We start from the raw sequence: 21,627 nt of genomic DNA on the forward strand, positions 1-21,627 counted from the left end.
AGACCCGTCTTGCCAAGGACAAGCTTAGGAATAGCTGGAGGGCTATCAAGCCCCATGCATGGACTGAACTCATTTGCAAGCTCCACTAACCTATACTTATCTTTCCCCACTTTCTTGTTAGAGTTGTAGTAACCAAGCCATGCCTGATATGCTGCTTCTTTATTTTTCATCTCCACATTGGATAGAGTCCTTTCCACCTGTTAACAATTTAAAATGTAAGTGCATCGTTGGAATCACAGTGAGTTTAATGAACTCGAGGTGGCATTGTAATTTTGCTAAAGCTTTAAAATTTAGCTTTTGCCAAAATCATGGTGACACACCGCGATCCTGCCAAACTCGTAGCTAATCGTTGCTCCACATATTGGTTTGTTTGTCTAAAAACTAGCTAAAGTATTAGAAGAAAATCAATAATTGTCTCCCTTGTATATCCAAGTATACCTTTTTCTTAGTGTCAGGATCAACTGAAGGGACCAGAGCTTTCCCAATAGGTAAATCTTTTGCAGTAGCTAAAAAGAACTCTTCCCAAGGAGCTAGTAGCAGTATGCCCTGCCCTTCTTTTCCTCTTCGCCCCGTTCTACCTAGTCGATGTATATATTGTTCTCTATCAGCCGGTAGACCAACCTGTTCATTGTAGAAATGGAAGAAACATGACAATTTGAAATCAATAAAAGCGTTAAATAATTTGGCAAATCATAATAAAAAGGCTTGCACTTTTAGCAAATGTATGTATTGAGTGTCCTTACGAGTATGCGTTAAACAGGACAGAAATTCATATGGACACGAGCATGCTGGTAATATAGTCACAAGTGAAACAAGGAAGGAGATCCAAATATACCTGTACAACAAGAGTAACATCTGGATAATCAACTCCACGTGCAGATACATCCGAAGTAACCAAGATGAGACCCTTTGACTTCCGGAATTCATCAGAATACTCAATAAATGTATGAACTAAGAAAAATGAAACCAAAAATGAACAATAGCGAACGTCAGAAGAGAAACCAAGTAATATGAAGATTAGAAAAATACCTATGGTGTCAAAATCGAACAGCTAACAACGAATTAATAGAAGGAGGAAACGTCGTAGATCTAACAGAGGTGGAAGGAGAACGCCTTAGAAGTAGCGAAAATCGTAGCAGTGAGAACCCTAACGTGAAAAAGAACGAAAATAACAGAGAGTGAAATAACAAAACGCGCAGTATGTTATAATTTTAATGTTTACTAAAGGGGACCTTAGAGGGCGCTTGTGGAAAAAAAGCGCCCTCTAAAGGGGGCCTAAGAGGGCGCTTATGAAAGCGCTCTCTAAGGCTTTCCAAAAGCGCTTTATAAACTGGAAATGCACATGGGCTTATAGAGCGCTTTTTTAAAAGCGCCCTCTAAGGGTAACCTTAGAGGGCGCTTTCTAAAAAGCGCCCTGTATTATTGTCCCTCTATCTCCTCCTTATTTTTTCGCTTCACCTTAGAGGGCGCTTTATTACAAAAACGCCCTCTAAAGTGCGCTGTCTATTCCAGTTGTTCGCTCCTTATTTTTTCGCTTCACTTTAGAGTGCGCTTTTGTAATAAAGCGCCCTCTAAGGTGCGTTGTCTATTCCAGTTTTTGGCGTAGTGAACAACTTGACATGCAGCCACAATACCTGCAATGTATTCAGTTTCACAGATTGACAAAGCAACAACTGGTTTCTTCTTGGAACACCAAGAAATAGGACCTTCCAAATACTTAAACAAATATCCATAAATACTTCATATATCCAACCAACTGCTTGAAAGTTGTGGCATCTACATCATCACCTTTAAAATCATAATCCAGTTTGTGATTTGTTTCTGGCGGTGTGACAACAACCTCACAATTTAGTAGTTTGAATCTCTTCAAAAGCTTAGGTTCATATTTCAGCTGATGAAAAATGATACCATTTTCAGAGTACATAAACTTCATCCCTAGGAAATATGTCATATTTTCTAGATCAGTTATCTCAAACTCATACATTAGCACCTTCTTGAACTTAGCTATCTCATGTTCACAACTCCCTATTAGCAATATGTCATCAACACAGAGACACACCAGAATCATATTGCCTTCAGAATTATGCTGAACATAAATGCCATACTCCATCTCACACTTTCTGAATTCTTGGAGCTTGAAAAATGAATCAATATTCAGATTCCAAGCTCTAGGAGCTTGTTTCAGTCCATACAAGGCTTTATGAAACTTGTACATCATCCCTTCCTGATTCTTTTTCAAAAATCCAATAGGTTGTGACATATATACCTCTTCTTGCAATGGATTATTTAGAAATGTAAATTTCACATCTAAACGTATCAGAGGTAAATTCCTGTTAGCATTTATTACAATCACCAGTCTGATTGGCTCATGTCTCGCTACAGGAGAAAACATTTCAAAGTAATCAAACCCAGGTTTCTATAGGAAACCTCTTGCTACTAACCTTGCTTTGTGTTTTCCAACTGATCCATATAGCTTTAGTTTCACCTTGAAAACCCATCTGACACCGATGTCTTTCTTATTCTTTGGAAGCTCAACCATCTTTCAAGTCTAGTTTCTTTCTATAGCCTCAAGTTCTTCTTTCATGGCCTTCAGCCACACGTTCTTCTTGAGAGCTTCTTCTGTACTCACTGGTTCAAAGTCTACTAACATGGCATACTGAATGACTTCCCCTTCAGAGTCTATATCAGTATCTTGTAGCATGTCAAACTCTGCAAATCTTTTTGGTATGCTTCTGATTCTTTGTGGCTTCTGAACATGTTCAAAATCTCCTTCAGACACTGGAATAATATCATATGGCGGAACCCCAGAAGTACCACCTTCAGAGGCATGACCACCTTTAGAGTCTAGAATATTCCCATAGTCTGAATCTCCATGAAGTCTGAATCACCATCAAAATCTGGATCAGAATTAGATTCACCTTCAGAGTCAGACTCACCTTCAGAGTCATTTTCTGATTCTGACTCATCTTCAGAACCTTCAGATTCTGAAGTATCTTCAGAGGTTAACTCTCCACCAGAGTTGGATTGAGATTTACTCCACTCCCACGCTTATGATTCATTCATAATGATATCTCTACTGGATTCAACATTGTTAGTGACATGACAATAGAGCTTATAAGCACATGTATTGTGGTACCCTATAAGCAACATAACTCTGCTTCTGTCATCCAACTTCCTTCTCTTAGCATCTCAAACATGTTTATAAAAAACATAACCAAACACCTTCAGATGGCTCACACTTAGCTTATCTCAACTCCACTTCTCTAGAGGAACAATTTCCTTCAGATTTTTGGTTGGACACCTGTTGAGCACATATGCTAAGGTGACAATAGCTTCTCCCCACAAGGTGTGAGGTAGATTCTTCTCTTTCAACATTCTCCTTGTCATATCAAGCGAAGTTTGGTTTCTTCTTTCAGCAAGACCATTGTGCTGAGGAATGTATGAAGCAGTCACCTCATGTTCAATTCCATTCTCCTCATAGAAATTTTTGAACTTTGTAGAGCTATACTCACCTCCACCACCAGTTCTGAGAATTTTCAACTTCTAACCACTCTGATTCTCTGCCTTGATTTTTGAATTTCTTAAATTAAGCAAACAGCTCATGTTTGAACTTTATAAGGGATACCCACATCATCCCTGTGAACTCATCAACAAATGACACAAAGTATTTATTCCCTCCAAGTGAAGGTACTGGAAATGATTCACACGCATCAGAGTGCATCACACCTAGAGCATGCTTTGCTCTTGGAGGCATTTAAGATGTAAATGGCGGTTTTTGTTACTTCTCTCTCATGCACACATTTCATGACTTCTCTGGATTCTTAATGACAAGAATTCCATGTACCAACTTCTTTGAAAATTCAGATGCTATAAGATTTTGAAGTTCAGATGACCAAATCTTTTGTGCCACAACTCACTTTCCTTCACAATACTTGTTTTCACTAAGGCATTAAGAGTCTGCAGTTTTAACACTCACTTTGAATATTCTATTCCTCCCCTGTTCTAACTTCATAATCAGCTTCTGATTACAGTCATACTGCTTCAAAAGATTATCCTTCATGGTAACTAAAAATCCTTTCTCAATTAATTGACCTACACTCATCAGATTGCTTTTCATGTCAGGAACATACCACACATTCTGAACCAATGTCGTTTTACCATTATTCAAAACTACTATGATATTTTCCATATCTTCAGCATTAAGGTATTTATCATCAGCACATCTGATCTTTGTCCTCTTTCTTGAGTCAAAATCAACCAGCCATTTCCTATTTCTAGTAAGATGATTTGAGCAGCCAGTGTCCATATACCACCAATCGACCAAATACACATCATTAGATTTAGAAGCCATCAATAGCACAAATTCATCATCATAATCTCATCTGGCTACATTTGCTTCTTCTGACTTCTTTTCCTTGTTTGACCAACAATCAACAGCTAAGTGGTCAAACTTCTTACAACAGTAGCACTGGACTTTCCTCTTGTCATACTTTTCCTTCCCCTTTTGAGCATTCTTCAGCCTTTCAGAAGTTGATGTTTCTGACTTTTGAACACCATCAGATCTCTTCCTGACTTCTGACTAAGACTGCTTCTGATATGTCTTACCATAAACTGCTTTCAGAGCCTGCTGCTCTACCTCCATTTCAGAGTTTCTCTCAGTCAGACGCAATTCTTGTGTCTCTAGATTGCTTTGCAGCTCTTCAACTCCCATGGTGCTAAGATCCTTATAATGTTCAATTGTTACCACAATATAATCAAACTGGGGAGTAAGAGATCTAAGTACCTTCTCAATGATCATTTCATCAGAGAGAGTTTCTCCACACGACTCCATCTCATTTGTGATCAGAATCACTCTAGAGATGTAGTCAGGTACCTTCTCATTGTTCTTCATACTGAGATTCTCATATTGCTTACATGGAGACTGAAGCTTTACCTTCTTCAGTGATGCATCACCGCCGTTGCACCATACTAGTGTGTCCCACACAACCTTCACCATTGTCGAATCAACGATTTTCTCAAACACGTTCACATATACGCACTGATTGATGTAGAACAACACCTTCTTCCTCAAATCACGTTGAGCATTCCTCTGCACATCCATTGCATTTTCTGGAAGTGCAACAGGAACGTAACTGTCGTTGACGAGATCAAGAACATCTTGAGCGTCAAACAACACACGCACCTGAATTGATTCCAATTTTTGGCATCGAGCACTAGAAGCTTGTGCAAATCACTCAGATCTTACCAAACACTAGTGTTTCTCAATTCCGTAGAATCAAGAAATGTGATTCTGTTACGATTCCGATTCAGAAATTCAACATGAACTCAAAAAATGAAATCAATCACACAACGCCTCACAGTTCACTTGTGTTTCCCTGTGTTTCATTGTGGATCTGAATCGGAGCTCTAGATACCAATTGAGAGAGAGAGAATAATAAACTTCTACTACTATTCCACTAACGGTTACATAGAGAATGATTATTCTACTACTATTGTGTACAACATGTTATGTTTCTTAATGACTAAACACACTACTCACTTATATACATAAACAATAATATCACGAAGGCAAAGTACTAAAATATTGAATTATCATTCAACCAATATAACAAATTTAATGTTTAAAAAGATAATTTAGTTTAGATTTTATTATAAAGAAATAGTACCCAAAAAAAATTGTTTTGATTTTTTTCTTTTTCCAAAGCAACTAAACTGACGCATTACATAATAATTTGTGCAACTAACTATAAAGAGCACATAAACATAACAAAAAAAAAACTTTAAAATAATGTTCAAATAATTTCTTATTGTAATTTTTAATTATGTTTTTTTAAGGTAATTTTTATACATATATCTCGTACAAAAATAATTCCCTTTCACGTCAACAGTCATGTAATGAATACGTTTGGTTTGGCACTCTGACACTCTATTGCTTGCTTATTTCGTTTGCTTGCAATATTAATATTTTGATGTATGAACAACCGATAATGAAATATTATTCAAAAACCAACTTTGTCTCTTTTTGAGGCTAGAGTATACAATTTTGAAAGATAGAAAAATTAATAGAAGAAACTAAAAAAAGAAAAATAAGTGATTGTTGGAGATGATAGCATTGAAGGAGATGGTGGTTGAATAAAAAGGAAGAAAGCTTAGCTTCAAGGCAATGGGGACCCTGCAACCAACACTTATGTGGACATATTAGGTGTCAACACACCTAAACCTTCTTTCATACCATCATATTTTTCATACATAAAACACTAACTTGTTCTCAACATTCATCACACATTGTTCCATTTTTCATCTCAGATATGGAAGCCAGCGCCGGATTAGTCGCTGGTTCGCATAATCGTAACGAGCTTGTTGTCATTCATGGCCATGAAGAGGTAACAATAACTAACTAGAGATGTTTGTTTGTTTGTATGTTTGTTTGTTTTCATGTAACAGTTTTTGTTGTGTTATGTAGCATAAACCTTTGAAGAACTTGGATGGTCAAGTCTGTGAGATATGTGGTGATGATGTTGGACTCACTGTGGATGGAGACTTGTTTGTGGCATGCAATGAGTGCGGTTTTCCGGTGTGTCGCCCGTGCTATGAATATGAAAGAAGGGAGGGGAGACAACTCTGTCCTCAGTGCAAAACCAGATACAAGCGTCTCAAAGGTAGGATTATATATTGAGGTTTACTCTAACATGATATAGTTTTGGATGATTGCGATATTAAATCGGTTGATTAACTTAAACAAATTATTAATCGTGTTAAGGGAGTCCTCGAGTTGAGGGAGATGATGACGAGGAGGATGTGGACGATATTGAACATGAATTCAACATTGAGGACAAAATGAACAATCATGATCATTCTGCTGAGGCCATGCTGCATGGGAAGATGAGCTATGGCAGAGGTCCTGAAGATGATGAGAATGCACACTTCCCAGCTGTTATTGCTGGCGGCCGCTCTCGCCCTGTAAGATTAACACCATTTTTAGATCCATCTTATTGATTCAGTAAAATTTGTAATTCAACAAAACTAAGTTTGCTTGTTACATGCATGCAGGTGAGTGGTGAGTTTCCAATTTCATCTCATGGTTATGGAGACCAGATGTTATCTTCTTCGCTGCATAAAAGAGTTCATCCATATTCCACATCTGATCCTCGTAAGATATAGTTTATAGTTTGTGTTCTTAGACTTTGAAAATGTAGATTTATCACTCTTTTTGATTCATTTGTAACATGGTGGAAAATATTTAATATCTGTGGCGTGCTGTGATAAAAACAGGAAGTGTGGGATGGGATGAAAAGAGAGAAGATGGATCATATGATAGAGTGGATGACTGGAAATTACAGCAAGGAAATTTGGGACCTGAACCTGATGAAGATCTAGATGGAGCCATGTATGTTTTTCAGTACTAAATTTGAATGCAGTTCCTGATGGTCGATATTTATGTTAGTTACTGTGCAATGTGAACTGATGCAGGTCAGATGAAGCAAGACAGCCGCTGTCAAGGAAGGTACCGATAGCATCGAGCAAAATCAATCCATATAGGATGGTGATCGTGGCACGGCTTGTTATTCTCGCCTTCTTCCTCCGATACAGACTTATGAACCCGGTTCATGATGCAATGGGACTATGGCTAACTTCTATTATATGTGAAATCTGGTTTGCTTTGTCATGGATCCTTGATCAGTTTCCCAAATGGTATCCTATTGATAGAGAAACCTACCTTGACCGCCTTTCAATCAGGTAAAGGGACCTTCATTCCTGAGTCCTGATTATTGAGATCCCGGTGATTAAAAATTTAAATCGCTGAACAAGAAAGTTGTTTATCAGGTACGAGCGCGAAGGTGAACCCAATATGCTTGCTCCGGTGGATGTCTTCGTCAGTACCGTGGATCCCTTGAAGGAACCTCCTCTGAATACGGCAAACACAGTTCTTTCAATCTTGGCAATGGACTACCCCATTGATAAGATATCATGCTACATTTCTGATGATGGAGCTTCGATGTGTACATTTGAAGCCTTGTCAGAGACGGCGGAGTTTGCTAGGAAGTGGGTGCCATTCTGTAAGAAATTTTTGATAGAACCCCGCGCACCAGAGATGTATTTTTCTGAGAAAATTGACTATCTAAAGGACAAGGTGCAGCCCACTTTTGTCAAAGAACGTCGATCTATGAAGGTTTGTATTAATCTACTAGAATTGTTAGAAAAATCATGGAGTTCTGGTAACAGTTTAAAGCGTACTCACTTGTTAATTGATGCATGACAGAGAGAATATGAAGAGTTTAAGGTTAGGATCAACGCGCTTGTCGCAAAAGCCCAGAAGGTTCCTGCAGGAGGGTGGATTATGCAGGATGGGACACCATGGCCAGGAAACAATACTAAAGATCATCCTGGTATGATTCAAGTCTTTCTTGGTCACAGTGGAGGTCATGATAGTGAAGGAAACCAGCTTCCTCGCCTTGTTTATGTATCCAGAGAGAAAAGGCCTGGATTTCAACACCACAAGAAAGCCGGTGCCATGAATGCTCTGGTAGAGCTTTACTTGAACAGCTATTGTTATTTTTATGACGTCTATTCAAATCACACTTACTTGACTCATCTAATAATTTATGTAATTTCCAGGTTCGAGTCTCTGCTGTACTTACAAATGCTCCTTACATGCTGAACTTGGATTGTGATCATTATATCAATAACAGCAAAGCTGTCCGAGAGGCCATGTGCTTCTTAATGGACCCCCAAACAGGGAAGAAGGTCTGCTACGTCCAATTTCCTCAAAGATTCGATGGCATTGATACAAATGATCGTTATGCTAATAGGAACACAGTTTTCTTTGATGTAAGTCGCTGCAAGAAAGCCAACATCACCACGACACGGTCTTCTTTGAAGATTTGATGTTTTTGTAGTAGTGCAAACTGATATATATTACTAATTCCTCTTCTTTCTGTTCCGGCAGATTAATATGAAGGGTCTAGATGGTATTCAGGGTCCTGTATATGTCGGCACAGGGTGTGTATTTAGAAGGCAAGCTTTATATGGATATAATCCTCCCAAGGGTCCCAAGCGTCCAAAAATGGTCAGCTGTGATTGCTGCCCATGTTTTGGAAGGCGCAAGAAGGTTAAGCATGCAATGACCGATGCAAATGGAGAGGCTGCAAGCCTAAGAGGTTCTAGTTTTCTACATCACCAATCTTGACACTAACTCGTTGTACAGATTGATTTTATGTTCACCTGTTCTAATCACTGTCACATGTTCAAATAGGAATGGATGATGATAAAGAATTACTGATGTCCCAGATGAATTTTGAGAAGACATTTGGGCAGTCGTCAATTTTCGTGACTTCAACCTTGATGGAAGAGGGTGGTGTACCTCCTTCCTCAAGTCCAGCAAGCCAGCTTAAAGAAGCCATTCATGTAATCAGTTGCGGATACGAAGATAAAACTGAATGGGGGCTTCAGGTAACACTAACATTGGCACAGCCCAGGGACTCTGTTAATATTTTACTATAGTTGTTTGTTCGCAATAAGAAAAGCAGCTCATTCGATATTTTGTTTTCCGAAAGCAGCTTGGTTGGATTTATGGATCTATTACAGAGGATATTCTAACAGGCTTTAAGATGCATTGCCGTGGTTGGAGATCCATTTATTGTATGCCAAAGAGAGTAGCATTCAAGGGTACGGCTCCCATCAACTTGTCAGATAGGCTCAACCAGGTGCTTCGTTGGGCCCTTGGCTCCATTGAGATCTTCTTCAGTCATCATTGCCCCTTATGGTATGGCCACAAGGAAGGGAACCTGAAATGGCTGGAGCGATTTGCCTATGCAAACACAACTATCTACCCCTTCACCTCCATACCTCTAGTTGCCTACTGTATTCTTCCTGCTGTCTGCTTACTCACCGACAAATTCATCATGCCACCGGTAACACTTTTATTCTATCATCTTCCTGTTAAGAAATGAGTTAAGACATGATGAGCTTTCATAATTAAAAGTTTCATAACTAACATTACGACATTTCATAATATTACCTTCATAAGCACAAGAATGTTAGTGATCTTCTGATGTATGTAGTAGGAATTACACCAAGCTCTTATACTCATAAAAATGATTTTTGATTACTCATTCTCCAGATAAGCACTTTTGCTAGTTTGTACTTTGTTGCTCTCTTCACTTCAATCATGGCAACGGGCATTCTTGAGTTAAAATGGAGTGGTGTCAGCATTGAGGAATGGTGGAGAAATGAGCAGTTCTGGGTCATCGGTGGTGTATCAGCACATCTCTTTGCTGTCATACAAGGTCTTCTAAAGGTTCTTGCTGGGATTGACACCAACTTCACTGTTACAGCCAAGGCAACAGATGATGAGGACTTCGGAGAATTATACGCCATTAAGTGGACTACTCTCCTAATTCCTCCAACCACTATCTTGATAATCAATATTGTTGGGGTTGTTGCTGGAATCTCAGATGCCATTAACAATGGATATCAATCATGGGGACCTCTATTCGGAAAACTCTTCTTTTCCTTCTGGGTGATTGTCCATCTGTATCCATTCCTTAAAGGTTTGATGGGCCGACAAAACCGAACACCCACCATTGTTGTGATCTGGTCCGTATTGTTGGCTTCCATTTTCTCCTTGCTATGGGTAAGAATTGACCCATTCGTGCTCAAAACTAAGGGACCTGATACCAAGCTATGTGGAATCAACTGTTAAAAAAACTGGTTTGTTTTCCTACAGTATTCTTTGGTGAACATCTTTATGTAAATTCTTGATTGAGATTTATGATGTGTGAATCAACAAAGATTAGATGCACAAGAATGAATGAGTAAAGAGTGGATTATTATTAGGAAGTGCAAATGCAGTTTTCACATTTTTGTAAATGTAGTGGATAACATAGTGTTATCATGTGTTTTGGTTGAAATAACAAGGATTGTCAAGTAAATCAATGCTACATGTTTACCTATACATTGTTACAAATTAGTATGTAATCATAATTTTCTATCACATGCATCTAGATCATTATCTCTTATTCAAGTCATGTGTATAAATTTCATAATGAAGAAATTGCAACAAACATGAAAAGAAACAGAATCTTCATTCAATTAGTTCTGCACAGTCATGAAAGCATCAAGTTGGTTGAATCATGAGTTAAATTGATAAGGTAAATAAACATTACCATATTTGTGGATGTAGCATTTCAAATTAAATCTAGCAATACCCTTTGATGAATTACCAATGCTTCTTACTCTCCCTAGACATTCCAAGAACTACGAATTTTCTAGGATTTCTGTTTCTTCTTCTACAATCTTTAGTTATGCACTAGTAGTAGTAGATTGCCAAGAATAAGTACAAACTAAGAATATGTAACAGTGAATGATCCCTTAAAATCTGGACTAAGAAACAGGGCAGGAAATAGAACTTACTTGACTAATTTAATGATAGCCAATGGTCTGGGTTTTTGGTCCTAAAAAAAGTGTCTTCGAGATTCCAATAATTTATGAATCTGGATTTGTTGCCCCTGTAAATACAAAGAAGAAGATAATAGAAAGGGGTCTTTTACAAGTGAACTAATAAATTAACTTTCCTTTGTTTCCTCATGTGACAGGATATTATGTTTTTTAGAGTGAAAATAGAAATATAGTCCTTCTGTTACCAAGTAGACCTGATTTACAATTTTTGTTCACACATTTTTTAATCTAGAAATATAGTCCTCGAATTTTTAAATTTCTCGAAATATCCACACCACTGAATGATGAGCTGACAATGCTTATTTTTTGGGAGACCTGATTTTTTAAGGTTTAATTTTTTTTTCTATTTTAAGTTTTACTATTATTTTAAACAATGACTTGTCAGTACATTATTCAACGATAATAGGGGAACAAAAGTGAATATAAACATTTTCTTTTCATTGTTAAAAGCTAAGAATCAAGAACACAATGAGAAATCATCAAGACACTATCTCAGTATCCATAAAATGATAGATTCATACTTGACAGCAAGATGGATCAGAAATCTGATTTTGAGTACAGAAAGTAATAAATGTGTTTGTATCGTCAAGTATATCAGGAAAAAAACATTCAGTTTCCTCAGTTGCTGTGTACATGTTATTAAAATGAAATCTCAGATGCCTATTCTTCCACCCCCAAGTGTTTTCACCAACAGCCTCCACAAAAAGAAAATGCCACTTTCTGAAAGATGTTTCTGCAATTATGGTACTTTCTTAAACGCACAACTCTACCCTGTCCCAGTTTGAACAAACATTTAGTTGCAAATATAACTCCAAGCTTGTGATTATCCATGGACCCAATGAGGAAAACCATAGATAAAACTTCCTTTACTCAACCAGTGCTGTGAAATATTGTGCCACTCAAGTGGAGGGTCACATGAGGGTTCAGACTCCAGATCAAATTAATATGAAGGCAAAAGGTTCGATAATGCTTCTGCCCCATATAACTTTAACTGGTGAAGATAAATTAGCGCAGCTTCACCAATAATCACCACAAGAACAAATCCCATCTTTGAAATGGTGGAATCTGTTAGCATCTCTAACTACAATCAATCTTTCTGTGATCTTCGATATAAACTTAGTTGCAGTGTGGCAATCTAAACAAACCCGAAGATTCTTGATGATCCTGATCTCGGTACCGGGTTCAGTCGTAATAAGGCCAAAAGCTATGGCTAACTTCTCACTATGAACATTAAAGGCAAGCTCTTTTTCCTCTTCTTCCACATCATGCAAAGCGGGGGCTGTTTCTGACTGATACCCCATCTCCTTCATCTTGCCCGTTAACTTCTCCAGCTTTGCATAAATATCTGTTGCATGAGAATGAGAACGGTCACCAGATACAAAGACATGGGGAGTCCCATTAACCTCAATTAGAGTGCAACCAGGACTCTTTGCAAGTTTTCTTTTCTTAACAACTTGTCTTATAGAAGCAGCCTTTGGGAAGTTTCTCTCCACAGAGTATATGTTAGAAAGTAAGACATAGTATCCCACGCTCCCTGGATCGAGTTCAAATAGCCTTTCTGAAGCCAAGCGAGCTATGTTCGTGTCTTTGTGAATCATGCAAGCACCAAGCAATGTACCCCAGACCGCAGGACCTGGTTCAACAGGCATTTCCTTTATAAAACCCAAAGCTTTTTCTAACTGTCCAGATCGTCCCAGAATGTCCACCATGCATGCATAGTGCTCTGTTAAGGGCTCAATCCTATATTTATTGACCATAGTATGAAAAACTTCCTCTCCTTCTCCTACTAAGCCAGCATGACTGCAAGCATACAAGACTGAAAGAAAAGTGACAGCAGATGGATTAAACCCCAAGTCCAACATCTTGTTGAAAAGTTTAAGTGCTTCATGCCCATGTCCATGGAGCCCATAACCAAAAATAATAGTATTCCAAGTAACAGTATTTTTTTCACTCATCGAGTCAAATAATTGCCAAGCCTCCGAAATGTTGCCACACTTGGCATACATGTCAATTAGAGCCGTTGAGACATAAATGTTTGGCTCAAGATTATTGCTTTTAATCAACTGATGGACCCATTTTCCAAAACTTAGAGATCCTAGTTGAGCACAAGCTGAAAGGATAGTTGTGATGGTGACTGCATTTGGAGTGAATTCAGTCTTCATCATTTCCTGAAAAAGAGAGATAGCTGTCTCTGTCAAACCATTCTGCGTGTAACCCGAAATCATAGCATTCCAAGCAACCACGGTTTTCTCCGTGGACTCATCAAACAGCTGGCGAGCCAAATCTATTTCATTGAGTTTGTTGTATATAGCAGTAAATGCAGTTGAAACAGTCGGGTTCAAAATAATACCAGATTTCACACAGAAACCATGAATAGAGCAAGCCAAATGCAGATGGCCAAAGGGAGAATGCAGTGGAATCAATCCAACTATCGTGCTTGAACTAACTTTCTCACCAGAAACAAGAAGCTCTCTGAAAAGCTTCACAGAACATTCAGTCTCACCATTGGAAGTAAACCCAGAAATCATAGCATTATAAGCAATCAAATCCGGCTTACCAATCATCCCAAACAACAACCTCGCCGTATTCACATCCCCACATTTAGAATACAACGTCATCAAACCAGTCAACACATAATCATAAAAATGAAACCCAAATTTCAAAGCCAAACACTGAATCCCCATCCCAACTCCCAACTCTTGCAACTCAGCCGCAGCAGGAAGCACAGCAGTCACAGTGGACGAATCCATCTTCACACCTCGCGTAACCATTTCCCCAAACACCTCAACAGAATCCTCATAACAACAATTTTTAACCAACCCATTAATCATAGTGTTCCACAAAACCGTATCCCTCTCAGGCATTCCATCAAACACCTTCCTCGCAAACCCAACTCTCGAAAACTTGCAGTACAAGTCAACAAGAGCAGACCCAACAAAAACATTAGAACCATACCCATCAACGATAGAGTGAGCATGCAACAGCATCAAGTGGTTCTCGTTAGAGCAAGCGGCAACCGCGAAGGCGTAAGTGAAGTTATCGGGGTTGAGGTCAGTGTTGCGGCGCAAATGGGTGTACAGAGAAATGGAAGAAGAGGGGGAATCATTGAGGGAGAAGCCACGGACGAGGACGTTGAAGAGGAAGATGTCGGGTTTAGGAACGGTGAAGAAGAGGGCGCGTGCGTGGCGCGTGTGGCCGAAATGGAAGAGTTTTTGAGTGAGTTTGGTGATGGTGGAAATGTCGAAACGGTAGCCATTGAGAATGAGTTGAGCGTGGGTTTGAGCGAGGTGAGGGAAGGTGGAAGCTTTGTTGATGAGAGAGATTAGTGTGTTGCGGCTAAGTTTGCCACTGCTGCTACTAAGGATCATTGAACTAGTTTTTCATTTATGGTTTGTTTTTCAGTTACGTTTTTATAACGGTTGAGAAATGTAATATTAAGATCCAATTATTTTATTTATATTTACCTTTCAAAAGCATTTGTCCGTTTTTTTACTGCACTAATATTTGTATATTTTTTTGAATTCTTTTATGCACCTCACATTAAAAAAAGTAATAGAGATTAATTAAAATATACTGTCAGTGTAAAACCATTTTACACTATCATCCAATTAAAACTATTCATTTTGATATATAAGCAAGTAATTAAAAATAAATATAATTATTATTATTAAATCATAATAATAACAATTTCTTCATGTTTCTCTCTTTTTTCTTTCACGTTTCTCTCACTCTCTTTCTCTTTTTTCTTCCACGTTTTTCTCTCACTCCCTTTATTTCTCACTTCAGTTACATCTATTATTCTTCCCCCACTCCATCCATCTATTCAAAATTGATCTTTATACTTTCACAAATTTTATCTCACAAACTATATTTGCAAATCTCTAGATACATGAGGTTAAACCCTACACTAATAATATTTTTTTCTTTTTTATGATTGTCTGAGTTTCCAATTTTTTCTTGTTTTTTTTCCTTTTAATATTAAATTTAAGTAGAATAATTTATGAACTTCTACTAATTGTTGAAACTTTATAAAATTTAAAGCAATGGAAGCTTGAGTTTTAACAAATAGTTAGCTCTGATGACATGCTTGAAAGTGTTGTTGATATTGATCCTCTCAATAGCAGACTACCAACAGAGCCTCCCTTAGAGCCATACGAAGGAATGGAGTTTGCATCAATCGAAGAGACGAGAATTTACTACACAAGATATGCTAAGAATACAGATTTTAGTTTTTGTATGGGTCGTGTTACTAAATCAAGAACAAATGGTATGATAATAGGTTGAGAATTTCTCTGTTCAAAGGAGGGATTTCGGGCAAAAAAATATGTGAAAGAAGAAAGTAATAGTATTATCGTACACGATGAAACAAGGGTAGGATGCAAGGCAATGTTGTATTTAAAGAAAAATGGAGAAATATGGATTGTTTCAAGATTTGTAAGGGAGCATAATCATGAACTATTTTCTCCTAAAAGTTCACAGTTTCTTCGAGTACATAGAAAGAAGACTAATGTGCAAAAAAAACTTATTGATGTGTTGCATGATTCTGATTTAGGCCCTAATAAAATAAGATCTGTCTTATGTACTGAAAGTGGTGGTGTTGATAATGTTAGTTTTAGTCCACAAGATGTTATAAATTACTTAATTGAAAAGAGACAAAAAAAGTTAGAAAATGGAGATGCTCAAATGATGTTATCATATTTTAAAAGTTGTCAATTGAAGAATCCTGGATTTTTTCTATGCTTTTCAAATGGACGCTAAAGGAAGATTAGCAAATTGTTTTTGGATTGATTCAAGGTCCAAAATGGCATATAAATACTTTGGTGATGTTGTTACTTTTGATCCGACGTATTTGACAAATAAATATAAATGTCTTTTGTTCCATTCACAGAAGTTAATCATCATCAACAATCCATTCTTTTTGGTTGTGCTCTATTATGGGATGAAACTATAGAGAGTTTTTTTTGGTTGCTAAGTACTTGGTTAGAAGCAATGAGTGGAATTTCTCCTAAAACTATCATCACAGATCAAGATGTTGCTATTAGTAATACAGTTGCAAAGGTATTTCCAAAGGTTAATCATCATTATTGCATGTGGCATATTGAGAAAAAAGTTCCTGAATACTTGAATCGTGTCTATCATGAACATGGTGAATTTAAAAATCAATTTTACAAGTGCATCCACCAATCTACCACTGTTGAAGAATTTGATTCTGATTGGGAAACAATGATTGATAAATATGGATTACAAGATAATCAATGGCTAAACAAGATATTCTCCATTCGAGAAAAATAGATTCTTGCTTATGTACGTCATAATTTTTGTGCAGGAATGTCTACCACTCAAAGGAGTGAAAATATGAATAAATATTTTAAGGATTTTTTGAATTCAAGTACTTCATTAAGCCAATTTGTGACACAATATGAAAAAGCTCTTGATCCACGTTACAACAAGGAAAGAGAGAAAACTTTCAAAACAAGAAATTCAAAGCCACTTTTACGAACTTTATATCCCATGGAAGAAGAAACTTCAAAAATTTATACAAGAAAAATGTTTAGAATATTTCAAGATGAGTTGGTTGGTTCTCAATTATTTATCACAGAAAAGGTTAAGTTTTCTATTGAAGTCTCAACGTATAAAGTTCGTGAAATTTATAAAGAGAAGCATATCTACTATGTGAATTTTCATGTCACTTCAAAAGAAGCAAATTGTAGTTGTCACATGTTTGAATATTCAGGTATTCTTTGTAGACATGTATTATGTGTATTCATAAAGAAAAAGGTTTATTGTCTCCCTTCACAGTATGTTTTACATAGATGGTCTATTAATGCTAAAAAAGAAAAGGTAAAAGAAGTGACAATTGAAGGATTTCAAGAAGGAAGCAGCAACACTTCTGACACTTCATTGTTTAATATTATTATGGTTCACTCCCTCGAACTATCAGAAAGAGGTTCAAAATCCGAAAAACATCACGATATTGCAATTCAAAGTTTGCAAAATGGGATTGCAAAACTTGATTTATTGGATATTGAAGAGTCAAATAAGAAGTTTGTTGATTCAACATCTGAGATATGCCAAAAATATCTGATGTTAACATAGCTTTGCATGACCCTCCACTTATAGCAACTAAAGGACGTCCGCAGACTTTGCGAATGAAAAGTAGTTTGGAGATGGTCAGAAAAGGTTCCTTTACTTGTAGTTATTGCATGAAAAAGGATCATACTAAGCCTAAATGTCCAAATTTAAATCAAACAAGGTATCTTAAAATTACATGTACATGTCTTCTCATTTTTTTATCATGTTAATTTTATTCACTAACAACATACTTATGATTTTTAGGTGATAAATTCAATTTTCAAACTCTATTTTAAAACTTCTATATTGTTGGTTGATTAAGAGGTAATAGTTTTTTCTAATATTACTACTTTTGCTTATATTTATACTAGTGTTAATTTTAATAATTAATTGTCTTCATATTATAATTGAAGGTTTTTATTCAAGTCATGTCTTATCAAGCCTTTTAGAACAGGAAAATTCAACAAGTTGCTTCTATGCTCTTTGGAGACTTCATCATAGCCTTATTTAAGTTGTTGGTTTTTTGCACTTACTATTTTACTCTAATGTAATTTTTGTGTTTAGATCAAATGGTCTTTTGTTGATTTTTTTTTATGTTGGAGTCTATGAGGGATTAAAGAAACATTTCTCATTCTTTATAAAGTTATGTGCTTATCCATTTATTCTTAACTTTTGAATTTTTTTTCAAATTTTGTCTAATATTGAATGCTTTTATGTAGAGAGATCGTTAATTTTTATTTTCTTTTTCATGCTCAATCTATAGAGACAATTTATTGTATCTTTCTCTTTTAATCAAATCCCATATTATTTGTTAAAACTCAAGTTACCATTGCTTTAAATTTTATAAAGTTTCAACAATCAGTATAAGTTCATAAATTATTCTACTTAAATTTAATATTAAAAGAAGAAAAAAACAAGAAAAAATTGGAAAGTCACACAATTACAAAAAAGTAGAAAATATTATAAGTTTAGGGTTTAACCTCATGTATGTAGAGATTTGCAAATATAGTTTGTGAGATAAAATTTGTGAAAGTATAAAGATCAATTTTGAATAGATGGATGAAGTGTGGGAAGAATAATAGATGTAACTGAAATGAGAAATAAAGGGAGTGAGAGAAACGTGGGAGAAGAAAGAGAAAGAGAGTGAGAGAAACGTGGGAGAAGAAAGAGAAAGAGAGTGAGAGAAACGTGAAAGAAGAAAGAGAAAGAGAGAAACGTGAAGAAATTGTTATTATTATGATTTAATAATTATTATAATATTTATTTTTAATTACATGCTTATATGTCAAAATGAATAATTTTAATTGGATGATAGTGTAAAATGAGAAACGTGAAAGAAGAAAGAGAAAGAGAGAAACGTGGAGAAATTGTTATTATTATGATTTAATAATTATTATAATATTTATTTTTAATTACATGCTTATATGTCAAAATGAATAGTTTTAATTGGATGATAGTGTAAAATGGTTTTACATTCACAGTGTATTCCAATTAATCTCAAAATGATAATATTATTTATAAATTATAATATTGTTTAAGCATAATTATTAGAATTAAAATTCAGGTGATAAAAATTCATCTGAAAAAATTAAAATTAAGATGATAAAAATATAATAATAATAAAGTAGTAACAAAAATATAATAATAATAAAAATTAAAAGTAAACGTTATAGTAACAAAATTAAGAACTTATTTCTAGAAAAATATAGTAGTAAAAAATCTCTCTTACCAATGGCCCTTGATGCACTGTGCCCTTTAGAATGAGTTAGCGCATAAAATCTCTTCAATTGTCACATGACCTTCTTTTTTAAAAATTTCAACATCATATTATCTGAATTTTTTTTAAAATAAAAAAATTTTTATAAAAAAAATTCTAAAATAACTAATATTTTAAAAAAACTACCGAAATAACCACGTTTCAAAATAGTTGCATCAGTTCATCTGGCGCATCCATTTTAAACCAAGAAGAGGCACGATCACCACTGACACATGCACTGAGGCGTCAAGGGTGTTGGTGCATGCATGTGCTTGCACCCATGCTTCAAGCGCATACATGTGTTGACATGTGTGACGCCTAACCCTTTGACGTATGCATTTTCATACTTCTTCTATAAATATGTTACCCTTCAGCCATATTTTTCACACAATTTTATCCTACAACCACATTTTCTTTCATTCAACTTCAATCTCCTTCAAGTTTTTGAGTTTTAACCATGTCTGAATACATTCACAAGCGAAATGCCGATTTAATATTTTCCGTCATTTCGTCTCCGATAAAGATTCGACTTTTGAATATAGATTCGTTTGAACGTCTTACTTAGACGTTGAACAGTTGGTTAGATGGAGAAATTGGAGATGGTGAAAGGATTAGAAGAATCAAATGATTTGTGTCCACGTTCAACCAAAATGGAGAAGTGCGTGAATGAGTGGATATTAAGACTGATAGAGACATTCAAGATGATGCATTATATGTTCAAAATTGTTTTGATGGTTGTAATTGCTTAGTTATTGTAATGGTATTTTAATTGTTTTAGTTGTTTGTGTTGTTGTTTATGTAATGGTATTTCCTCACAAACTTATAATATGAAATAAATTTAGTTTTTTATATATTGCAACAGAGGTACATGTGAATTTATCTTGTTGTGCTCGTTCCAACACTAGGACAGTTAGTACGACTGTGACCTGACTGACGATATGAACTACATAATATAACCATTTTGTTTGCCGTATCCATTTCGGTTCGAATACGGGTGTTGTTTGGGCGATCCTTTTTCTTCCTTCGCGTAACTTCGTTGTGCCAGACAATGTCCTCTTAATATTCTGGCCAGTAATCCTCTTTTGCCATTATGGAAAAACTAATTTTGTAAACATTTGATAGGCTGGTGACTTTGTAAACGTCAAATAATAAGTAGGATGAATCCCTTCGAACCTTTGAACATGCCGCAATGACATGAGAGTAGGGCGTACGGAAGGCTTGGAACTTTCCGCAGTCGCACCAACCTTTATCTAGTTCGACTCTGTATTGTTCCATCGGCATGCCCTCATTGTGATCCATGGACTCGGTAACAGTATACCAACCTTTAGTACGGTCAAACACCGTGACCACGTGTGTGTTTGCTTTGGAAACTTCGTGTCTAATGAATTTCATTGAAGCATCACTGAACAACTGCCCAGATTGCAACATTGAACTCCATTTGGAACGTCTGGTCTCAAACAACGCCCCTAGCCTGAAATATGTTGTCTGCACCAAAGTAGTTATATGTATGTTTCAGATGCCTTTGAAGACAGAGTTTATTGATTCCACAAGATTTGTTGTCATATGTGTAACACCCTTCTACCCAAACGACATATTTAAATAGATTATCAGAGTACAACATGTAGAAGAGTTTACATTTCTTACAACATAACACTTATCGCATCACAACATAAAACATATTATTTATTTTATTAAAACTTCGCAGCGGACAACAACACAAATATTATCATTCATCATATAACAATTCATAATAATGTTTCAACATTATCTCAACAAAGCATCTCAACATATTAGTCATCATAAACAACGTAAATAATAACCAATTATCTATCGAATCCCATAACCCCGGTGTCACATGACCAGAGCATTTGACTCGACTCTGTAGAATAACTCTACACTTATTCTTCAAACCTCAACAATAGCTACTCCTCTTTATCTGCACATTGCTCATCATAGATGAACATAAACACATGCAGAAGGGGTGAGAATTACATTATTAAATAATAATATAACGACAGAAATATAAACATAAATATATTTCACATATGCCAACACAGCTCATCATAATCATCATAATCAACATACTCATGAACATCAACAAAACAACATATCAAATGCAATGCACACACCCATGCATGACTCAACACGACTCGGTATACCCATTTTGTGACCAACTACAGGATCACCACTCCCAGATTCATCACCATAGAATCCGAGTTCCCCGCAAGGAACCAAGCCTCTCAACAAGCCCGGAGTCAACAACATCATTGGAACTCAGTCCGTTCATCACTAGGCATCGGCCTTTCATGAATGCATGCACACCAAGCATGCATCATAATCAA

At 36.2% G+C, this 21,627-nt stretch overlaps 3 protein-coding genes and 1 long non-coding RNA gene across 4 annotated transcripts; 2 read left to right on the top strand and 2 right to left on the bottom strand.

The window, feature by feature from the left end:
* The first annotated feature begins 6,208 nt into the window (after window positions 1–6,208).
* On the top strand, window positions 6,209–10,993 carry LOC127138457 (cellulose synthase A catalytic subunit 7 [UDP-forming]). The gene is made up of 13 exons (XM_051064909.1): window positions 6,209–6,383; window positions 6,464–6,659; window positions 6,761–6,960; window positions 7,051–7,150; window positions 7,273–7,387; window positions 7,471–7,737; window positions 7,825–8,170; window positions 8,261–8,524; window positions 8,617–8,829; window positions 8,948–9,158; window positions 9,254–9,450; window positions 9,558–9,911; window positions 10,121–10,993. Exons 1-13 carry the CDS (start codon window positions 6,309–6,311, stop codon window positions 10,700–10,702), a joined length of 3,120 nt encoding a protein of 1,039 aa, XP_050920866.1. The 5' UTR covers window positions 6,209–6,308; the 3' UTR covers window positions 10,703–10,993.
* On the bottom strand, window positions 9,752–10,154 carry LOC127138459 (uncharacterized). The gene is made up of 2 exons (XR_007808780.1): window positions 10,019–10,154; window positions 9,752–9,936 (listed from the first exon to the last, which is right to left on the bottom strand). It is a non-coding gene; the product is annotated as an uncharacterized LOC127138459 (long non-coding RNA).
* Window positions 10,994–11,933: 940 nt separating the features above from the next.
* On the bottom strand, window positions 11,934–14,864 carry LOC127138458 (pentatricopeptide repeat-containing protein At4g30700). Its single transcript, XM_051064910.1, has one exon. It carries the CDS (start codon window positions 14,823–14,825, stop codon window positions 12,474–12,476), a length of 2,352 nt encoding a protein of 783 aa, XP_050920867.1. The 5' UTR covers window positions 14,826–14,864; the 3' UTR covers window positions 11,934–12,473.
* Window positions 14,865–16,323: 1,459 nt separating this feature from the next.
* On the top strand, window positions 16,324–17,553 carry LOC127135780 (protein FAR1-RELATED SEQUENCE 5-like). Its single transcript, XM_051062415.1, has 2 exons — window positions 16,324–16,603; window positions 16,784–17,553. The coding sequence occupies exons 1-2, from the start codon at window positions 16,324–16,326 to the stop codon at window positions 17,551–17,553; spliced, it is 1,050 nt and encodes a 349-aa protein (XP_050918372.1).
* Window positions 17,554–21,627: the final 4,074 nt, after the last annotated feature.

This window comes from Lathyrus oleraceus, chromosome 4, assembly GCF_024323335.1.
Source record: "Lathyrus oleraceus cultivar Zhongwan6 chromosome 4, CAAS_Psat_ZW6_1.0, whole genome shotgun sequence".
In the NCBI taxonomy this organism is placed as follows: Eukaryota; Viridiplantae; Streptophyta; class Magnoliopsida; order Fabales; family Fabaceae; genus Lathyrus; species Lathyrus oleraceus.